Consider the following 17,525-nt stretch of genomic DNA (forward strand, 5'->3'; position numbering starts at 1 on the left):
TCAGTACACGCAGTTAGATAACTGAATTGTCACGGAGTCTCCTTAGGAAAAATGTATCAAGGTTTCAAGTTCTCTATTTTTAATGTGTTTTTTAACATATAAAATTGACAGTGAAGTTTACTGTCTTGGTTACAGTTTTACGAGGGTTCATAAATGCATCGAGGCATATAACTACCACTCCATTCAAGATATATCACAGGTGCAAAAAAAGTATCCCCTGGGGCTATTCTTTTATAGTCAAATCCTTGCCCTACCCTTAACCCCCAACAGTCACTCCAACCCTACAGCTTTGCCCTTTCTAGACGCCATATAGATGGAATTGAAGGGTATATATCCTTTTCAGTCTGGCTTCTTTGGCATAATGCATCTGAAATTCAGCGGTGCTGTTGTGTGTATCAGTAATTTGTTCCCCTTTCCTGCGGAGTGGTATTCCATTGTATGGACGCAACATTCTTGGCGTATCCGTTCCCCAACTGAGGAGAGTTTGGTTTGTTTCCAATTTGGGGCCATTAAGAATACAAACTGTGAATATTCCTGTATAGGTTTTTGTGTGAATGTAGGCTTTCGTTTCACCTGGGTACATACCTAGGACTGCGGTCTTGTTATTCCTTATCTGAGAGTGACTTTATGTTACGCGGATTCCTGAAGGCTATTTGCGTGGTGAATAGAGCTGAGTTGCTAGCTCTTCCCTTTCAACAATTTAACGATGACGTCATACTGCCTTCGGTCTCCCACAACTTTGCTGCCTTACACTCCTTGTTCTTTCGCTGTGGCTTTCCTCACCAACCCTCCTGCCGTGGTGTCTGGTCCAGAGGTAGTTGCTTTCTGTGTTTTGATGAGAGTTTCTAATTATAATTGGAAGGAGAGGGAGGCCCAACTGGACTTAGTCCCTCCTGGCTGGCACCGGAAGTCCCCGTTCTCTATTGACCGCTGGGAAAAGATACTTCACGAGGAAATGACAGCCTGATGACAGCAACGAGGACGCGGCTTCTTTTTCCCTTTACCCAGGGCACACTCACGTTCCTAATGAGCTAGTCTGTGATCTCTAAGACTCATCATTCTTTAACGTGACTCACTTCAGCCACCTTCTCTGGGTAGTGCCCAGTGCCCTTTCCTTGGCTTGCTTGCGGCACACAAGTAATCTTTCCCTGTCCCTGACACTGCAGTGGCACTACTAGAAAGCATGATGAAGATTTAGGAGAAAGGAGAAGTAAGTCATCCGCTCCACCCATGCAAGTTGGGAAAACAGAAGAACTTCTCGCTTGGACTGTTACAAGTCTTTCTGTGGGATTTGTGTCGCATCCTCCTCTTTGACTCTAGATACCAGGCAAGTAATTTTAAATGAAGCTTCTATAAATATGAACGTGGTGACAGGAAAGAATATGGCAGGGATGGACAAATGAGGACAGGAGATGGGGAAATGGGAAGCGCCGTGAAGCAGGAACCAAGGAGGAAGTTTCGAGCACATCTTAGACCTTGTGCTCATCGGGATATTTGATCAAAATTAGAAACAATGTCTGTCGAGGTGGCCCTCCCTTCAGGTGTCAAACTGTCACCGCCAGCAGTTCCGGGGTCGTGAGGACCACAGATCATGAGGATCTGGCTGTCGATCACTGATGATCACTGACAGTCCCTGCCGGCCGCCCCGTGGTTTCTCTGGCAGTGTTAAGTATGGGCAGATTGGAAGTGGGGAAGGGAGCAGCACAAGGGTCACAATAACCCCCCGGTGAGCCGGTTCCCTCTGAACTAGAGGGTACAGTGGGCTCCAGGCACTTAGACTGGTGAGTGTTGGCAGCCAGTTTGGGCAATCACATTCCCGCGTGGACCGCTTCCACAGGTTCACACATCACTTACAACTGGGTTTGTCGCTTCTTTGTATAGTGTGATTTGGCTTTCGCTACAGACAGTGAGATGGTCTCTCCAGCACTTTCCTTTTGATCTCCAAAGGTAGACAAAATAGTCTGGGGAATTAGTGACTAGAGCCTGTGACCTTCCTTTCCTCTTTCCCTCTTTTCTCCCCTTTCTTTGTCTTTCTTTCCTTTTTTTTTTTTTTTTTTTTTTTTTTGTCTTTAACACATCCACATGTCTGTGCCTGTGAAGATTTGCTTTGTTTAGAGAAGGCGAATTATGCAATTGTTGCCACGCCCTGTGCGGGTGAGCTACTCCCACCCTAGGCTTGTTTTCTCAGTCTCTCTAAGTGATTTAGCTGGGGAATGTTCCAGGGGAAAGACAAGAAGTTCAGTAACGCCATAGTTTGTTTCCCTCAGAGTAGCTTATCTTGCTAAACTCAATGTTTCATGGGGGGCGGGGGGGGGGGGAGAAGGAGGGGAGGGGGAGGAAGGGTGGGAATGAGAAAGGGCGGGGTGTTCCTGTGGCTCTTCCAGCAGCTGGAAATGTTTGCAGTGCAGACAGCTGCCCGAAGCCTCTCTCAGTCTCTCCCAGAGTCTAATGTGGTTGTGTTGGTATTTGGGGGACGGGGAAGAGACCTATCTCCCCATATTCCCTTACTCTTTCTATGTGCATTCTTGGCTAGTCTACAAAAACTTTGTAATTTTTTTTTTTAATTGAAATTCAAGTCCGTTACCATACAGGGTAGTATTGCTTTCAGAAGTAGAACCCAGTGATTCATCACCTACACGCAATACCCAGTGGTCATCCCAACAAGTGTCCTCCTTAATGCCCGTTACCCACTTAGCCCATCCCCCCACCCGCCTCCCCTCCAGCAACCCCCAGTTTGTTCTCTGTATTTAAGAATCTCTTATGGTGTGCCTCCCTCTCTGCTTTGATCTTATTTTGTTTTTCCTTCCCTTCCCCTACTGCGTGTTTCTTAAATTCTGTTGTGTTTCTTAAATTCCACATGTGAGTGAAATCATGCGATATCTGTCTTTCTCTGCCTGACTTATTTCACTTAGCATAATGTACTCTGGTTCCATGCATGTTGTCGCCAATGGCAAGATTTCACCAAGTAGTATTCCATTGCACATAGATACACCACATCTTCCTTATCCATTTGTCAGTCAATGGACATTCGGGCTCTTTCTATACTTTGGCTATCGTTGGTAACGCTACTATATACATAATGGTTTTGTCTCCGTTTCGTCTCTAAAAAATACACTGTTGGTCCGGCCCCCTGTTGACACTCTGACAGGTCCCTTCAGACTCCCAGGTATGTATGTGGCAGCAGGTAAGGTCCCACAGAAGCATGGCATTCGTGATCCAAAGCGCACCAGAGTTACCTAGTTTAGGGTCATTTCCTTTGGAGAGGTCTGATCTCTTTGAAAGATAGAAAAGAACTTTTTCATCTTGGCGTCGAATTTAGCTTCTTTATTTTTTTATTTTTTTTCAACGTTTATTTATTTTTGGGACAGAGAGAGACAGAGCATGAACGGGGGAGGGGCAGAGAGAGAGGGAGACAGAGAATCGGAAACAGGCTCCAGGCTCCGAGCCATCAGCCCAGAGCCTGACGCGGGGCTCGAACCCACGGACCGTGAGATCGTGACCTGCGCTGAAGTTGGATGCTTAACCGACTGCGCCACCCAGGCGCCCCTGCTTCTTTATTTTTATGAATGCACACTGAAGTCTGCCTCTGATGAGCCGGGTGTCCAGATGAGTCAGAGTCGAAGGCTGAGACGATGGTGGTGTCTCGACATTTTTTATATTCACAATCCCGTTTTCAATACTAGGGGTTTTTTTTTTGCCAGCACTCTTGAAGGGATTGAAGGGTACTTAATGGGATTCGGAAACCACACTGGCTCAACCAGAAATCGTTGGAACGCCGTCGTGTTTACAGTTACAAAGGGGTCTCGGAATTGTCGATTTCGTCCTCCTCCAGCGTGGCGTCCCCAGCAGACCCGTGTGCCGCCGCCTCACCAGCAGTCTCTGATGTACCTGTGAGACGGAGTCCTCACGTCCCCCACAGCACAGCTCATCTTCGTTGCTAGCTTGACAGTGTGCCATGTCATCTGCCCTTTACCTCTCACTGGTAGCAAGGCCGGTGTCTCCCCGCCGCATCTCGTGACACGCTCAGCTTAGTATGTCGTCGGCATCCATCACTCCAATACTATGCAAGCTCACTGGTGGCAGAAGCTGTATGTCAGGGGTCAGCAGACTTTTCCTGTAAAGAGCCAGATGGTAAATACTTTTTGCTTTGCGGGGCATATGGCCCCAAAGTTTCAGGGCAACTTGTACAACGGAACAGAAAAGTTCATCTCATCCTACTCAGAAAGGTTTCTCTATTTACGGCCAGTCACGTCAGCTGCGCAAGCGCCCGGTCCTGACTCTCAGCGTGAGCAGAAAACCCGCATGCTGCAGCACCCCACCTTGTCGGACAGGAAGGGGCAAGCCGAGATGCTTGTTATTGTTGGCACTCGTGATTTAAAGCTGGCACTAATACCGAGAACCGGGCAGACAGGAAAGAACTCGGGATAAAGAAACGCATTCATTCCACATAATGTGAAACGGCAATAAAAGATCTACAGAAGCTTACAATAGCCAAAAACGCCGGAGTGTCAAAGAGCTGAAGTGCACACACGCTTTTCCTGTCTAATATTTCAACAAAGGACATAGTGAATGCCAGAAGAACTAAGTACCAGTTAGAAGGCCGGACAGAAAGGGGAAAAATCACGACAGTTTTCAAAACTTTTTTACAGAATTGAAAGAATCGCCACCTACCTAAATTTTATCAGGTGGTGGTCTGTTAGGCGATGTTGTTGGTAAAACAGATAACGAGCTCATGTTGGACTATCTATAGCTGAGGAATTCGAAATCAGTCTCTCTCATCTATAAAGACAAATAACACGAGTAGCACCAAGGGAGGGTATCAGCAAGAGGCAGACCGAGGAGACGAGAATAAAGATTCAGAGTGATCGCTTTTAAATCAAATGTGGGGCATCCTACAAATTAATATTGGGCACTCTAAGGACGGACTCCAGTCTCTCAATCAGTCCTTAGACCTTACCAACATGCTTTGTTTTCATCAGCTTAGGAAATAGAGCAATAGTCAGCAGACTACAGCCGATGGACCAAATCCAGCCTGATGCCTGTTTTGTTTAATAAAGTTTTATTGAGACACAGCCGTGCCCATCCATCTATGGATTGCCTATGGCTGCTTTCTCTCTACAGTGGTCCTTTAAATTTCCAGTTCTGGTTTGATTTGTAATGTAGTTTCTCAGAGTTCCTGTTGATTCTAAAGAACTCCTGTTGATTCTAAATCTCAGTTAATCAGGATTTGTTATACGAAATGTACCTATAGCGTATATGACACAATTAACAGAAAAAGGCCATAACCTTCTTCCTGTGCAGTCATACAAGTCGTCCTAAATGTTTGGTGGTCCTGTATGTCTGACCATTTCCTCTTTCACGTCTCAGGTTGACTGAGCTGCTCCATTCAATCCATTATAGTATTTTCTCTCACGGAGTGTTGTCCCGTTAGGAATATCCACTTAAGCGTGAGAATTACACACTTTATTTTTGGCTCCTCAATGCAAGTATACCTAGGAGGTGCTCAGAAGAAACAGAAGGGAGGCTGCATGAGTTAAAGCTTAACTTTTTTTATTAGCACAAGCGAGCAATTGCTGGCCTCCTCTGTGAGCATCAGGAAGTAAAGAACAGAGCTTTGTAAAGAGCAAATTGCGTCCGACCAATTTAATTTCCTCCTATGACAGAGTGACGGTCCAAGATGATAAAGAAGAAGGAATAGATATTATCTATATGGGCTCTAGAAAGGCTTTTGATTTCATCCAACATGACATCTTCATCAATAAATTAGGAAGGTCTGGTCCAGATCATGGTGCAGTTAGGTGAAAGCACCCCCCACCCCGCCCCGCCTCCAATGGAAAGGTTTCCCTGCCAGTGGGAGCTTGTATGTCCTTCTGGGTTCAGCAGCCCCATCTCGGCATTCTCTTTGGAGGAGGAGCGCCATGCTTGGTGGGTCACCACCAGGAATACTTCTGAAAAGCAGGCAGTGTGTCAAAGTGGAGGTGAGGGTAAGTATGTCCTTAAAAGTGGTGCAGCCAGACCCAAGACAAAGGAAGATGAAGTCACCATGTAGCATAAAAACACTTGGGCAAGAGAAGGAAAGGAAATGCAAGGTAGAAACGACACCACCGTCACCACTGCAGGACACACGAAACTCTAGACTCTTAGCATTCTAGCGCTAGCAGGGCCTTCCTGTCAAACTGCCCACCTTCCTCATTTCACAGAAGGCCGACAGCCAGAGAGAAGAAGTATGGTGCTCAGGGCTACAGGGCTGGTCAGTTGCAGGACTGAGACTAGAACTGCTCATCGGTATTCTTTTTACTTTAAACAATCACTGTTGACTTTTTTATGTATGTCATATGTGTGTGTGTGTGTGTGTGTGTGTGTGTATTTTAAGTCAAATGTGGGATATCCTACAAATTAATAGTAGGCACTCTAAGCACTGACTACAGTCTCTCAACCAGTCCTTAAACCTTACCAACATGCTTTGTTTCCATTAGCTTAGGAAATAGAGCAGTGGTCAGCAGACTACAGTTGATGGACCAAATCTAGCCTGATGCCTGTTTTGCTAGTTTTACTGAGACACAGTTGGGCCTTACATATGTGTATATATATATGCATACACACACACACACACATATATATATATGTGTGTGTGTGTGTGTGTATAAATAACTTTCTTGAGGCATTATTTTGCATATCATACCATTCACCCATTTCAAGCCTACAATTCAGTGATTTTTAGAGTAAATTTGCCAAGTTGTGCACCCATCACCGTAAATCGGTTTGGAAACATTTCCACTGTGTCTCCTCGTGGCATTAAGTGTTAGCTCCTGTCACCTGCTGTCTCCCAGCCGTAGGCAACCACTACTGAGTTGTGAGTCCTAAAGTATGATTCTAGACCTAGTCTTGGAGAAAGACTTTCTGTCTCCACAGATTTGCCCTTTCTGGACGTCTCCATATATTGGAATCATACAGTATATGGTGTCACGTGTCTGGCTTCTGTCACTTAGCGTAATGTTTTTTGCAGTTCGTCCTTGCCACGGCATGGATCAGTGTTTGTCCTCTTTTGTTGCCAAACAGCCCTCCAGTGTATGGATATACTGCGTTTGGGTTATTCACCAATGGTTGGTACACGTTCAGGTTGTTTCTACTTTGGGGCCATTACGAATAATGTTGCTAATAGCGCTCACGTATTACTGCTTACGATTTAAGTTCGGTAGCTTTTCCCCCTCAAATGGAGGCTAAATTTTCCAGCAGATGTGTCTTCTTCCCTTACTCTTTCTTCCTCCAGATATGGACAGTAGAGTTCCCACAGACAGCAACCAAAGTTACTATTAATGTTCTAATAAATAGCCTCAGGGGGTTAAATAGTCCAGAGAAGAAAAGGCCTGTTAATCTAATAGCAGTGTTTTATTCCAGGATGGTTTATGAGAAACTGGTAGCCAAATGCCCTCCATCTTCATGGAAAGTAAAGGAGGGGAATTGGATCTAAACCTCAGTGAAAGCCACTTCAGCTGGGCCTGAGGAGGCGTGTTTTATGTGGCGGTGGCTGCTATCAGGTTAATTTGCAATATTATAAAAACAAAGCCCATGTAATTTCCTCTGAGAGGAGCTCATGTGAATGGATTCCAATCTGTCCGAGGCCAGATGGCCCTGTGATCCCCTAAAAGGAAGATGGTCCTTTTGTGGTGCTTTCTTCTGTGTGGTTAGGGAAGACATTCGGCCTTTGGTGTTCGCAGAGGCCACTTCATTGTGCCCACGAGACCAGTTATTGGAGTCGCTGTGTCATAAAACCCGTCGTTGGGAGTGTTCTACACAAACCACTGGGTGTGGCAGAAGGAGACATCGCTCCCATGTCCTGAACAGAGCAGTGTCCCCCAGCTACTGTTCTCTCCCTGACACTGGCTAGAACAATCATAATTCAATTCTAGAATTGCACAACTTACAAAGTAATTTCACATCTCATCTCCTTTCGACTTTATACACGAGCTTCGGCAGCTCCCGCTGAGAGGTAGACTGTCACCTGGCGGTTCAAAGCCTTTTCCAGCCTGAGTCTGTTCTGCGGATCTGCCGTTATGGCCTGTCGTGCCGGGCAAGGGACTGTCATCACGTCGGTCTGTCACTTAAAGACCACGCATCCTGTTAGCTCCTCTGTATTTTTACTACGCTGTCCCTTCACATCCGTCGTCTGTTTGAAGAACTCTGGCTTGCCCTGTAGTCAGGCCTGCACATTACCTCGTGTGTAGGTAAATGCTCTCCTTGGCAGAATTCATCGCACCCCTTTCGGGCACCCACCATGCTTGATAATACAGCACCATACCTTTCCTCGGTAGCCTACCTTCCCTGAATTTTTCTTTACTCATCGCGACTATTTTGTCTTTCAAAGGAATTCTGTGATACCTAAATACCAAAGAATACTATATGCAGATGTAATAGTTTAGTATTAATAGTAGAAATGTGAACATAGATGTCAGGTTATAATTACAACCAGTTTTCGGGGGGCGTCCTCGATCCTTGAGCACGGCAGTCCTGATGGATTCACCTCTGGATCCTAAACACTGAGCCCACGTCCTGATACCTAACAAACGACCCTGAGTCATTAGGAAATAGGCAGAGAGATGGTATTAACCATCATTTTGCAGATTTGAAATTGATTTCCAAAATGCTAAGCAATGTGATGGTTTAGTTATTATGTCCTGGCCACCTTTCCTAGAGTTCACTGGTAGACCTTCCAGAGACTTCTGACGGGCTGGTGCCCTCCCTCTCTAGCTAGCATCAAAGATAGGGTCTCTCAAAGTATTGTGCGGGACTCCTCGTCATAGACTGACTTTGGATGCTTACTGAAAAAAATCAAACCAAATCTCCCAAATGCAACAAAAGCCAGACCCAAGATCAGAAATGAGAGGACAGTCTATTATCATTCGGGAAACGCACATCAAAACCGTAATGAGATGTTAGCACCTCGTACTCATTACGACTGCCGCCCGTCAGGATGGCTGGAAGGAAGGGAGGGCAGGAAGGAGTGTTGTGGAAAACAGTATGGAGGTTCTTCAAAAAATTAGACACCGACTTACCATATGACCCGACAGTTCTGCTTCTGGGTATATATTCCAAAAGAACTGAAGGCAGGAACTTGAAGAAATACGTGTCCACCCACATTCGTAGCATTATTCACAAAAGCCAAAAAGGGGAAGCAACCAAAAGGGTTGCTATCCACAGACGAGTGGATAGACAAAATGTGTTCCGTACGTACAGTGGAATATTGTTTAGCTTTGACAAGGAAATAAATGCTGACACATGCTACCACACGGATGGACCTTGAACACATCATGCTGGGTGAAATAAGCTAGTCCCAAAGGGACAAATCCTATGTGATTCCTCTTACACGAGGTACCCTAGAACAGTCAAGTTCATGGAGACAAAAAGTAAGAATAGTGGTTGTCGGGGCCTGGCAGGAGGTAGGAACAGGAAGTTAGTGTTTAATGGGGACAGAACTTCAGTTTGGGAAGATGAAAAGTTTTCTGGAGATGGATGGTGGTGATGGTTGCACGATAATATGAAGGTTCCTCATGCCATGGAACTGAGCTCCTAAAAACAGGATGGTGAATTCTATGTTATATGTATTCCACCATAGTTTTTAGAAATGTAATTCGAAATTTAAAAACAGGGCGCCAAGAGGTGTGCACTGTTTGACTCCATATATTTAAGGTACAGCAATTGACCGATGGTGTTCATCATCAGAATAGTGGTTACCCTTGGGAGGAACGAGGCTCTGGGGGTGGTAATATTCTATCTCTTGATCTGGCTGTGAAGATATGGGCGTGCACAGTGTGTGAAATTCTCTGAGCTCTACATATGCCTGTTACACTTCAGAAAAGACTCCAAAAATGTACATCGTGAGCCCGACAGCAGGCTACAGAATCAGAATCTCTGAGGATGGGACCTAGGGACCCTGCATCTTAATCCCCCTACCCTCTTCCAAGTTTTTCTTAAGAACACTGGACTTGGGGAATCTTTGCTAAAGGAGAGGGATTAGGGAACTATCCTCCCGATGATCAAGAATTCTGTTCTGCTCTAACAACAAATCTTCCTTAGGAAAGACATGCTTGACATCTTTGAGTCACTTAGCTTCTGTTGGGGAAATGCGTTGTCATCTTTCAGATGTGGAGAAGTCAATGATGTATAGAAGCATGTATTTTAATATATTACATTTTAAAATAGTATTTTTGGTAATTCGCCATGCACACAATAGCTTACGAATATTTTACTGAGGTGCTGTAAAAACTGGCAGGTGCTAGGACCTAATGGAAATCAAGTATTCAGTAGGAGGGGAGTCGTAGCACCACGGGGCGTGGTGCCCTGTTAGCAGGTACAGAAAAGCCAGTTCTTCCACCTGTAAGCTAATGAGACTCCATTTCAGCTCTCTCCACGCCATCTGCAAGGTATCAGCAGCTTTTTCACTTGCTTGGTAAACCAAAAGCATGTTTCTGGCAAAGGCTTTATTGGAAGGGGCTGATCGGGGTCTTGGGGAAGCTCTTGGAGGCCTTCTTGGAGGAGGCGGTCAGCGAAGAGGAGGAGGAGGTGGAGGAGGAAGAAATATTGGCGGCATAGTTGGAGGAATTGTGAATTTCATCAGCGAGGCTGCCGCAGCTCAGTACACCCCAGAACCCCCTCCCACTCAGCAGCATTTCACCAACGTGGAGGCCAACGAAAGTGAGGAAGTTCGTCGGTTTCGGCAACAGTTTGCACAGCTGGCTGGGCCGGACATGGAGGTGGGTGCCACCGACCTAATGAATATTCTCAACAAAGTCCTTTCTAAGCACAAGGACCTGAAGACCGACGGCTTTAGTCTTGACACCTGCCGGAGCATCGTGTCTGTGATGGACAGTGACACGACCGGCAAGCTGGGCTTCGAAGAATTTAAGTACCTCTGGAACAACATCAAGAAATGGCAGTGCGTTTATAAGCAGTATGACAGGGACCATTCTGGGTCTCTGGGAAGTTCTCAGCTGCGAGGGGCTCTCCAGGCAGCAGGTTTCCAGCTAAACGAGCAACTTTACCAGATGATCATCCGCCGGTACGCCGACGAGGATGGAAGCATGGATTTCAACAATTTCATCAGCTGCCTGGTCCGCCTGGATGCCATGTTCCGTGCCTTCAAGTCTCTGGATAGAGATGCAGGCGGCCTGGTTCAGGTGTCCATCCAAGAATGGCTGCAGCTGACCATGTATTTCTGAAGCGGGCAGCGAGAAGCCAGCGCCCTCCCGGAGGACGGGACCGCCAAGAGCCTAGCCGCGCCGTCTGCACGGTGGCTGATGCCCTGCCCGACAGCTGTCACTTCCTGCGAGCTCTTGCACCGGCCTGAATGCTTCTGAACTGGGGCGGCCCTTTAAACAGCTTCATTAAAACAGATTTTTTTTTTTTTATGAAGGATGTTCTGAGTGGTTTGTATGTCAGCTTTTTGAGGTACCGGACATATATGGACAGATGCGTGCGTGCTGTGGGGCGGGGCGGGGCAGAGCCCCAGCGGAGCAGATTTTAACAGGCCGTCGCTTATTTGGCGAGTGAGTTCCAAGGAGCAGGAAATTTGTTGTTATTGAGAGTGAAATTTTGAAAAACTCCTGGAATAAATAAAAAAAAAGCCCTCCAGAGATCTGTCTTCCCTTTAAAAAGGTGAGGAGGAGGGAAGTTCAAAATCTGTTTTCCTCTCATTTCACATCTGCTCTTTACATTATGTAAGAAAAAAAAAAAAGATGTGTTCCTGGAAACCTATTTCACTGTTCAGAAATGAGGAAAGAAACAGTTTCACAGGAGGGGGGTAGATACATGTAGCTCTCTAACATTCCAGAATTCTTTTATTCCTGTTTCTCTAGTCAAATAAGCATGCGGCAACCTCGTTCTGATGTATTTGTAAAGAGGGTCAGGGCATTGGAGAATGAAGGGCGGACCTGTAATCCGAAATGTCACTCTTAATCATTCTTACACGCACGTATACAAAATCAGGCATGCCAAGTTCATGTTGGCTGGCTCTTGTCATGTCTTGCCCTGCCTCAGAGCTAGGAATATTTGTTTTGCTCCTCTTAGAAAACTGCAGATGGAAGAGAAGTAAGCAAAGAAAAACAAAACAAAAGTAGAGCTTACCTAAATTGCCGTCAGTTATTTGGAATATGAACCAATATAGAGATACATAAAGATTTACAAATATGGTTGGCTATTATTATTATAGTGGTTCGCAGCCCTGACTGCAATTCAGAATCAGAGAGAACTCTTCACGGATACTGATATCTGACTCCCTTTCCAAATGAGTTAGAGAAAAATCTATCTCTAGAGGTAGGGCCCAGAGATGAGGTTTATTATTATTATTATTATCATTATTATTTTTAAATGTTTATATATTTTTGAGGGAGAAAGAGAGACAGAACACGAGTGGGGAAGGGGCAGAGAAAGAGAGAGAGAGAGACAGAATCCGAAGCAGGCTCCAGGCTCTGAGCTGTCAGCACAGAGCCCGCAGCAAGGCTCGGACCCATGAACCATGACCCGAGCTAAAGTCGGACCCTTAACCGACTGAGCCACCCAGGCGCCCTGGAGAGATGAGTACTTTTAAAGCTCCCCCAGATGATTCCAGCAAGCATCCACGGTTGCCAGGCAGGGCAGTCGTGCTTTCTTGCGTGTAGCCCTCGGTTTGGCTCTTTCATTTTGATTCAGGTGATTATGGTGGGGCAGGCAGGATCCAGTAGACTCAGCTACGGGGGCTGCATGGGCAACCGTCCAGTCCCCTCGCCTGCTGTTTAATTGGCTTCTACCCCTCCTGCTTCTCTGGCTTTTCATGCGTTCCCCCTCTCTCCAAGGCTACCTTGGAGGGTCCTCTTGAGGTTGAAGATAAATTCTTCCTTCCTCTGTTGACTCATTTAGAGGAGAGTTTAACTGTGTAGACCCGACGTAACACCCCTTTTAACAGCCCGCGGCTGCCTGGGAGCAATCCCCAGTGAAATCAGGAGAGGTCGGCATTTGGCCTCTTTGCTCACCATCATCACCATCATATCATATTTATGCACCACCACGTGCGTATAATCCTGCCCTGAACCAAGCACAGAGACCGCCACGTCCACCTTCCGCCAGGGGCTTTGTAACTTAAGCCTGCTCTGGTGTGCTGCTTAGAGCAGGTATGGTCATATCAGAATGAGGCTGCCGCCAGCAACCACACGTTAATGTCAGGATCTCTATTTTACAGTCCGCCCATTCAGATGTTAGGCATGAGCGTAGGAATATAGCCAAGAAAGGGGAAAGCCGCCAAGATGCCTTTTAAGGTCTCAGAATGTTAAGCTTATTATTTAACCTTTCTGCGTGATGGTTGTAGAAAGGGCAGCATGACTGCACTGCACTTTTTTTTCCTCACTTAATTCTAAATATTTTTTGGAAGTTAAGACAGTTACCTCAAGTGGGAGGCGGTATTAAGTATTTTTCTTGCTCCACACAGGTCAAGGGATTATCTGCCCCTACGATTCTCTTCCTGACTGCACAGGGCAGAACATCCCACAGTTACTTACATTTCTCTTCTCTTCTCTTCTGAACTTGTAGAACATTTGTACAGACAACCCCAGTCACTAGAGTAGACATTGGAAAATCCAATCCAAGCTCTGGATTTTTTTTTAAGTACCCCAAACTTTGGCATTGTGCAGAAGCAATAGCCACAAGTAATTGAATTTCTTAGTTTTTATCCAACAGTTGATGTTTTAATTTTTTTATGTTTATTTATTTTTGAGAAAGAGAGAGACAAAGAGCATGAGCAGGGAAGGGGCAGAGAGAGAGGGAGACACAGAATCTGAAACAGGCTCCAGGCTCCGAGCTGTCAGCACAGAGCCTGATGCGGGGCTCGAACTCGTGAACTGTGAGATCATGACCTGAGCTGAAGTCGGACGCTCAACCGACTGAGCCACCCAGGTGCCCCAAATGTTCTTTTTTCTTAATGTTTATTTATTTTTAGAGAGAGAGAGAGAGAGAGAGAGAGCATGAATGGGGGGAGGGGCAGAGAGAGGGAGTCGCAGATTTCGAAGCAGGGTCCAGGCTTTGAGCCATCAGCACAGAGCCCGATACAGGGCTTGAATACACAGACTGTGAGGTCATGACCTGAGCCGAGGTCGGGTGCTCAACCTACTGAGCCACACAGGAGCCCCTAAAGGCACATTTTCAATGTAAGAGGGAGTATTTATGTGATACACTTTTTTAAATTTACCATTTCTACATGGAAGACTACTTATAGCCTAAGACAGAGGTCTTTGATTCATATCATTTCATCCCATTATTTTTCAATTTCTAACATTAAGCTATACGATCGATGTTTTAAGTTGAAAATAATGCCCAGTGGGGCGCCCGCGTGGCTCGGCTAAGCATCTGATTCTTGATTCCAGCTCAGGTCATGATCTCATGGTTTGTGGGACAGAGCCCCGAGTCAGGCTTTGCATTGACAGTGCAGAGCCTGCTTAGGATTCTCTCTCCCTCTTTCTGCCCCTCCCCTGCTCACTCTCTCTCTCTCTCTCTCTCTCTCTCTCTCTCTCTCTCAAACTAAATAAATCAATAAATGTTTTTTAAAAAGAGAAATGAATACTCGGCGATTTTAAAAAAGCAAGTGAAATTGTACCATCTACACTTTTTAATTTCAAAATCTGCCACTTGGTTTTGAAAAACATCTTTATCTTGATATAATCATTGGATTCTGTAACCTGTAACAGCAGGAAAAAGAACTACACGCTCTGTACCTAAGGAAAGCAAACCTCTGAGAATGTTCAAAATGTATACATCATCTTAAAGGTCACTTAAAATATCTTTTGAGTAGTAGTGCTTGTGTTTTTAAAAACTGTTTTTTTAACTCAGAAATTCCATCAGTAATATTGCGCAACTAACCCATGGTGGGGCCTTAAAAAATATTCACAGATGCACCTGCAGGGTCCTGATATTTAACATGTTTATTGATCTTGAGGTGCTTTTAGAATCACTTCTTAAAAGTGTCTGCGTTTAATGCTAAGTGGATTAAAGCAATTTAATTCCTGGAAAATTGGTAATACAATTACATATGTGGGTAGAAATACGCTCTTAATAAGAATATTTGAGCCAACAGAATGCCTCTCCCCAGAATCCTCTGGGAAACTGAGAATTTACTGTATTTTAATAATAGAACTCCTTTGGATTTGTAGAGTATCTTCAAGGACCCAAGGCCTTTTTCTGTTGACTGCTGCATAGTAAGTTCTGTTTTTATGGAAGCATTTCTAAATTATTTTGATGGTATTGACGATCTCTCACCTTCAGGGGTGGTACCAATGATAACATACCAAAGAGAATATAGCCCTGTCCTTGGGGGTTTGCCATTTCAAAGTGTATTCACACCCACATCCTTAAATGTTGCTGGACTTCAAATGTTGTTAAACATACCTGCTTCTGTAGAAATAAAAATGTTGAACGAATCCAACTATGAAAAGCTTTAGGGAACGGATACCTGAGAATCAGATGCAGGAAAATCACCATTTGTCCCTTCTGCAATTTTAAATGGGCCGTGTTTGAACATGTGGTTTGGAACTTCCCGCTGGTCCTAGAAGCTAGTGTTGAGTGACGGTGGGACTGGCAGGGCGCTGGGGTGCCGTGAGGTCACGGTGACCGTCAGCCCTCACTTCCATGCCCTTCTGATCCTCCTGACCACCAGGGAAGGGACGGGGCCCACCGTCCGGAGCTTCGTCCAGGCTTGGTCACCCCTTCTTTTTGCAGTGATCCAGCGCAAATCCGTGGTTCCTACTCGGGGCTGTCCTGGCCTCCAGATTAGGACAGATTACGGAGGGATTAGGGTCTCCTTCCAGAAAGCTGGTCTCCTCCTTCTAAATGTGGCCCTGAAATATTCTCAAGCCTAGATTTTTTTTTAAGTGTCTAATTTTTCCAGAGAAGTTCAATAGGTTTTTAAAGAATTAACCCCACAGATCTGAGGGTTAATCTTTATCCCGGAACTGATTTGAAATTAAAAAATGAAAGGAGTGTCCCTCATCGTATACTTTTTTATTATTTGTTTTTTGAATCTATTTTATTAAACTACTTGCTTTAATTTGAAAGATTCGGAATCCAGTTACCTAAATTTTAATTGTAGTTGATGATAATAGCAAGTTGTGTGATGTCGAGTGAAGCGGGATAGAGCCCCACGTCGGTGCAGAGCCTGCTTGGGATTCTCTCTCTGCCCCTCCCCTGCTCGCATTCTCTCTCTTTCTCTCTCAAAATAAAAAATAAATAAATAAATAAATAAATAAATAAATAAATAAATATTTTTTAAAAAGAGAAAAGAATACTCAGTGATTTTTAAAAATCATGTGAGGGGCACCTGGGTGGCGCAGTCGGTTAAGCATCCGACTTCAGCCAGGTCACGATCTCGCGGTCCGGGAGTTCGAGCCCCGCGTCAGGCTCTGGGCTGATGGCTCGGAGCCTGGAGCCTGTTTCCGATTCTGTGTCTCCCTCTCTCTCTGCCCCTCCCCCGTTCATGCTCTGTCTCTCTCTGTCCCAAAAATAAATAAACGTTGAAAAAAAAAATTAAAAAAAAAAATCATGTGAAATGCCATCTACATTTTTAAACGTCAAAATCTCCCATTTTTTTATTAGTAAAAATGAATTCGTTTTTTTATTAGTAAAACTGAATTAGTCAAATGGATGATTTCTAAGGTTCCTTCCAGTTCCAAGTCTTATTATTTTTAATTTGGAACCTTAACAATGTATCGTTTTATTCATCCAATAATAAAACACCTAAGAATGATTTCCACACTGCTTTCCCCTCCTTACACTACTACGATGAAAATGTAACATATAATTTCTCATGTGTCTGATTAGCAAGGTCTGCTTTAACATCCTTTATCAAGGGTCTGCTTCTTTTTGTCAGTCAAGACCACTCCTAGATAAGAGGTCCAGAACATTACCTTGTTTTGTGAATAGTGGTAATGTGAAGAGTCCTTTATATTTCTCTCTGTCCCTCCGAAAAATGAGTTCTAATACTTGACCTGTGTTTTACGTAGGGTTCGGTGGTAAAGATAAAAATTGGATGCCTCACAGTAGAGAGACAACATAAATTTAAAAGCACAGGCCCAGGCACACAATCTATGACGTCTTCAGTGTCCACAGACCATTCTTCTGTCCGTTCTCCCAAACTTCTATCCAAGGCCCTGTGTTGCTTCATCAAGAAAGCCACTTGCGGAACAAATGTGCTTATATTGAATAATACATCTACGGTTTGGAAAGCTGCCCTGCTCGGCCTCTAAGGCTGATGAACAGCAGCTCTCCATGGTGCATAAGGAAGTAAACTGGTGCTGGCCCAAGAAGAAAATGATGTCACTTAAAACTCTACCGTCTCTAAAATTTCTGGGGTGATGAAAATGTCATAGATACTGATTGTGGCAGTGGTGGTTACCCTGGTGTATGCATTTGTCAAAACACCTTAACTGCACATTTAAAATGGGTGCTTTTCAGCACTTTCAACGATAGCCAAATGACAGACAGAGCCTCAATGTCCATCAACTGACGAATGG

At 44.9% G+C, this 17,525-nt stretch overlaps 2 protein-coding genes across 3 annotated transcripts in view; both read left to right on the plus strand.

Moving 5' to 3' along the window:
- LPCAT2 (lysophosphatidylcholine acyltransferase 2) overlaps nt 1–17,525 on the plus strand; it is a 72,291-nt gene that overhangs the window by 42,393 nt on the left and 12,373 nt on the right. The gene's annotated exons all lie outside the window — the stretch shown is intronic.
- On the plus strand, nt 3,476–11,630 carry CAPNS2 (calpain small subunit 2). The gene has a single exon (XM_019819760.2). It carries the CDS (start codon nt 10,461–10,463, stop codon nt 11,214–11,216), a length of 756 nt encoding a protein of 251 aa, XP_019675319.2. The 5' UTR covers nt 3,476–10,460; the 3' UTR covers nt 11,217–11,630.

This window comes from Felis catus, chromosome E2 (assembly GCF_018350175.1).
Source record: "Felis catus isolate Fca126 chromosome E2, F.catus_Fca126_mat1.0, whole genome shotgun sequence".
Lineage (NCBI taxonomy): Eukaryota > Metazoa > Chordata > Mammalia > Carnivora > Felidae > Felis > Felis catus.

Bases quoted from the DNA above. Each gene is read 5' to 3' on its own strand.
- CAPNS2 (XM_019819760.2), top strand. From the start codon at position 10,461: ATGTTTCTGGCAAAGGCTTTATTGGAAGGGGCTGATCGGGGTCTTGGG.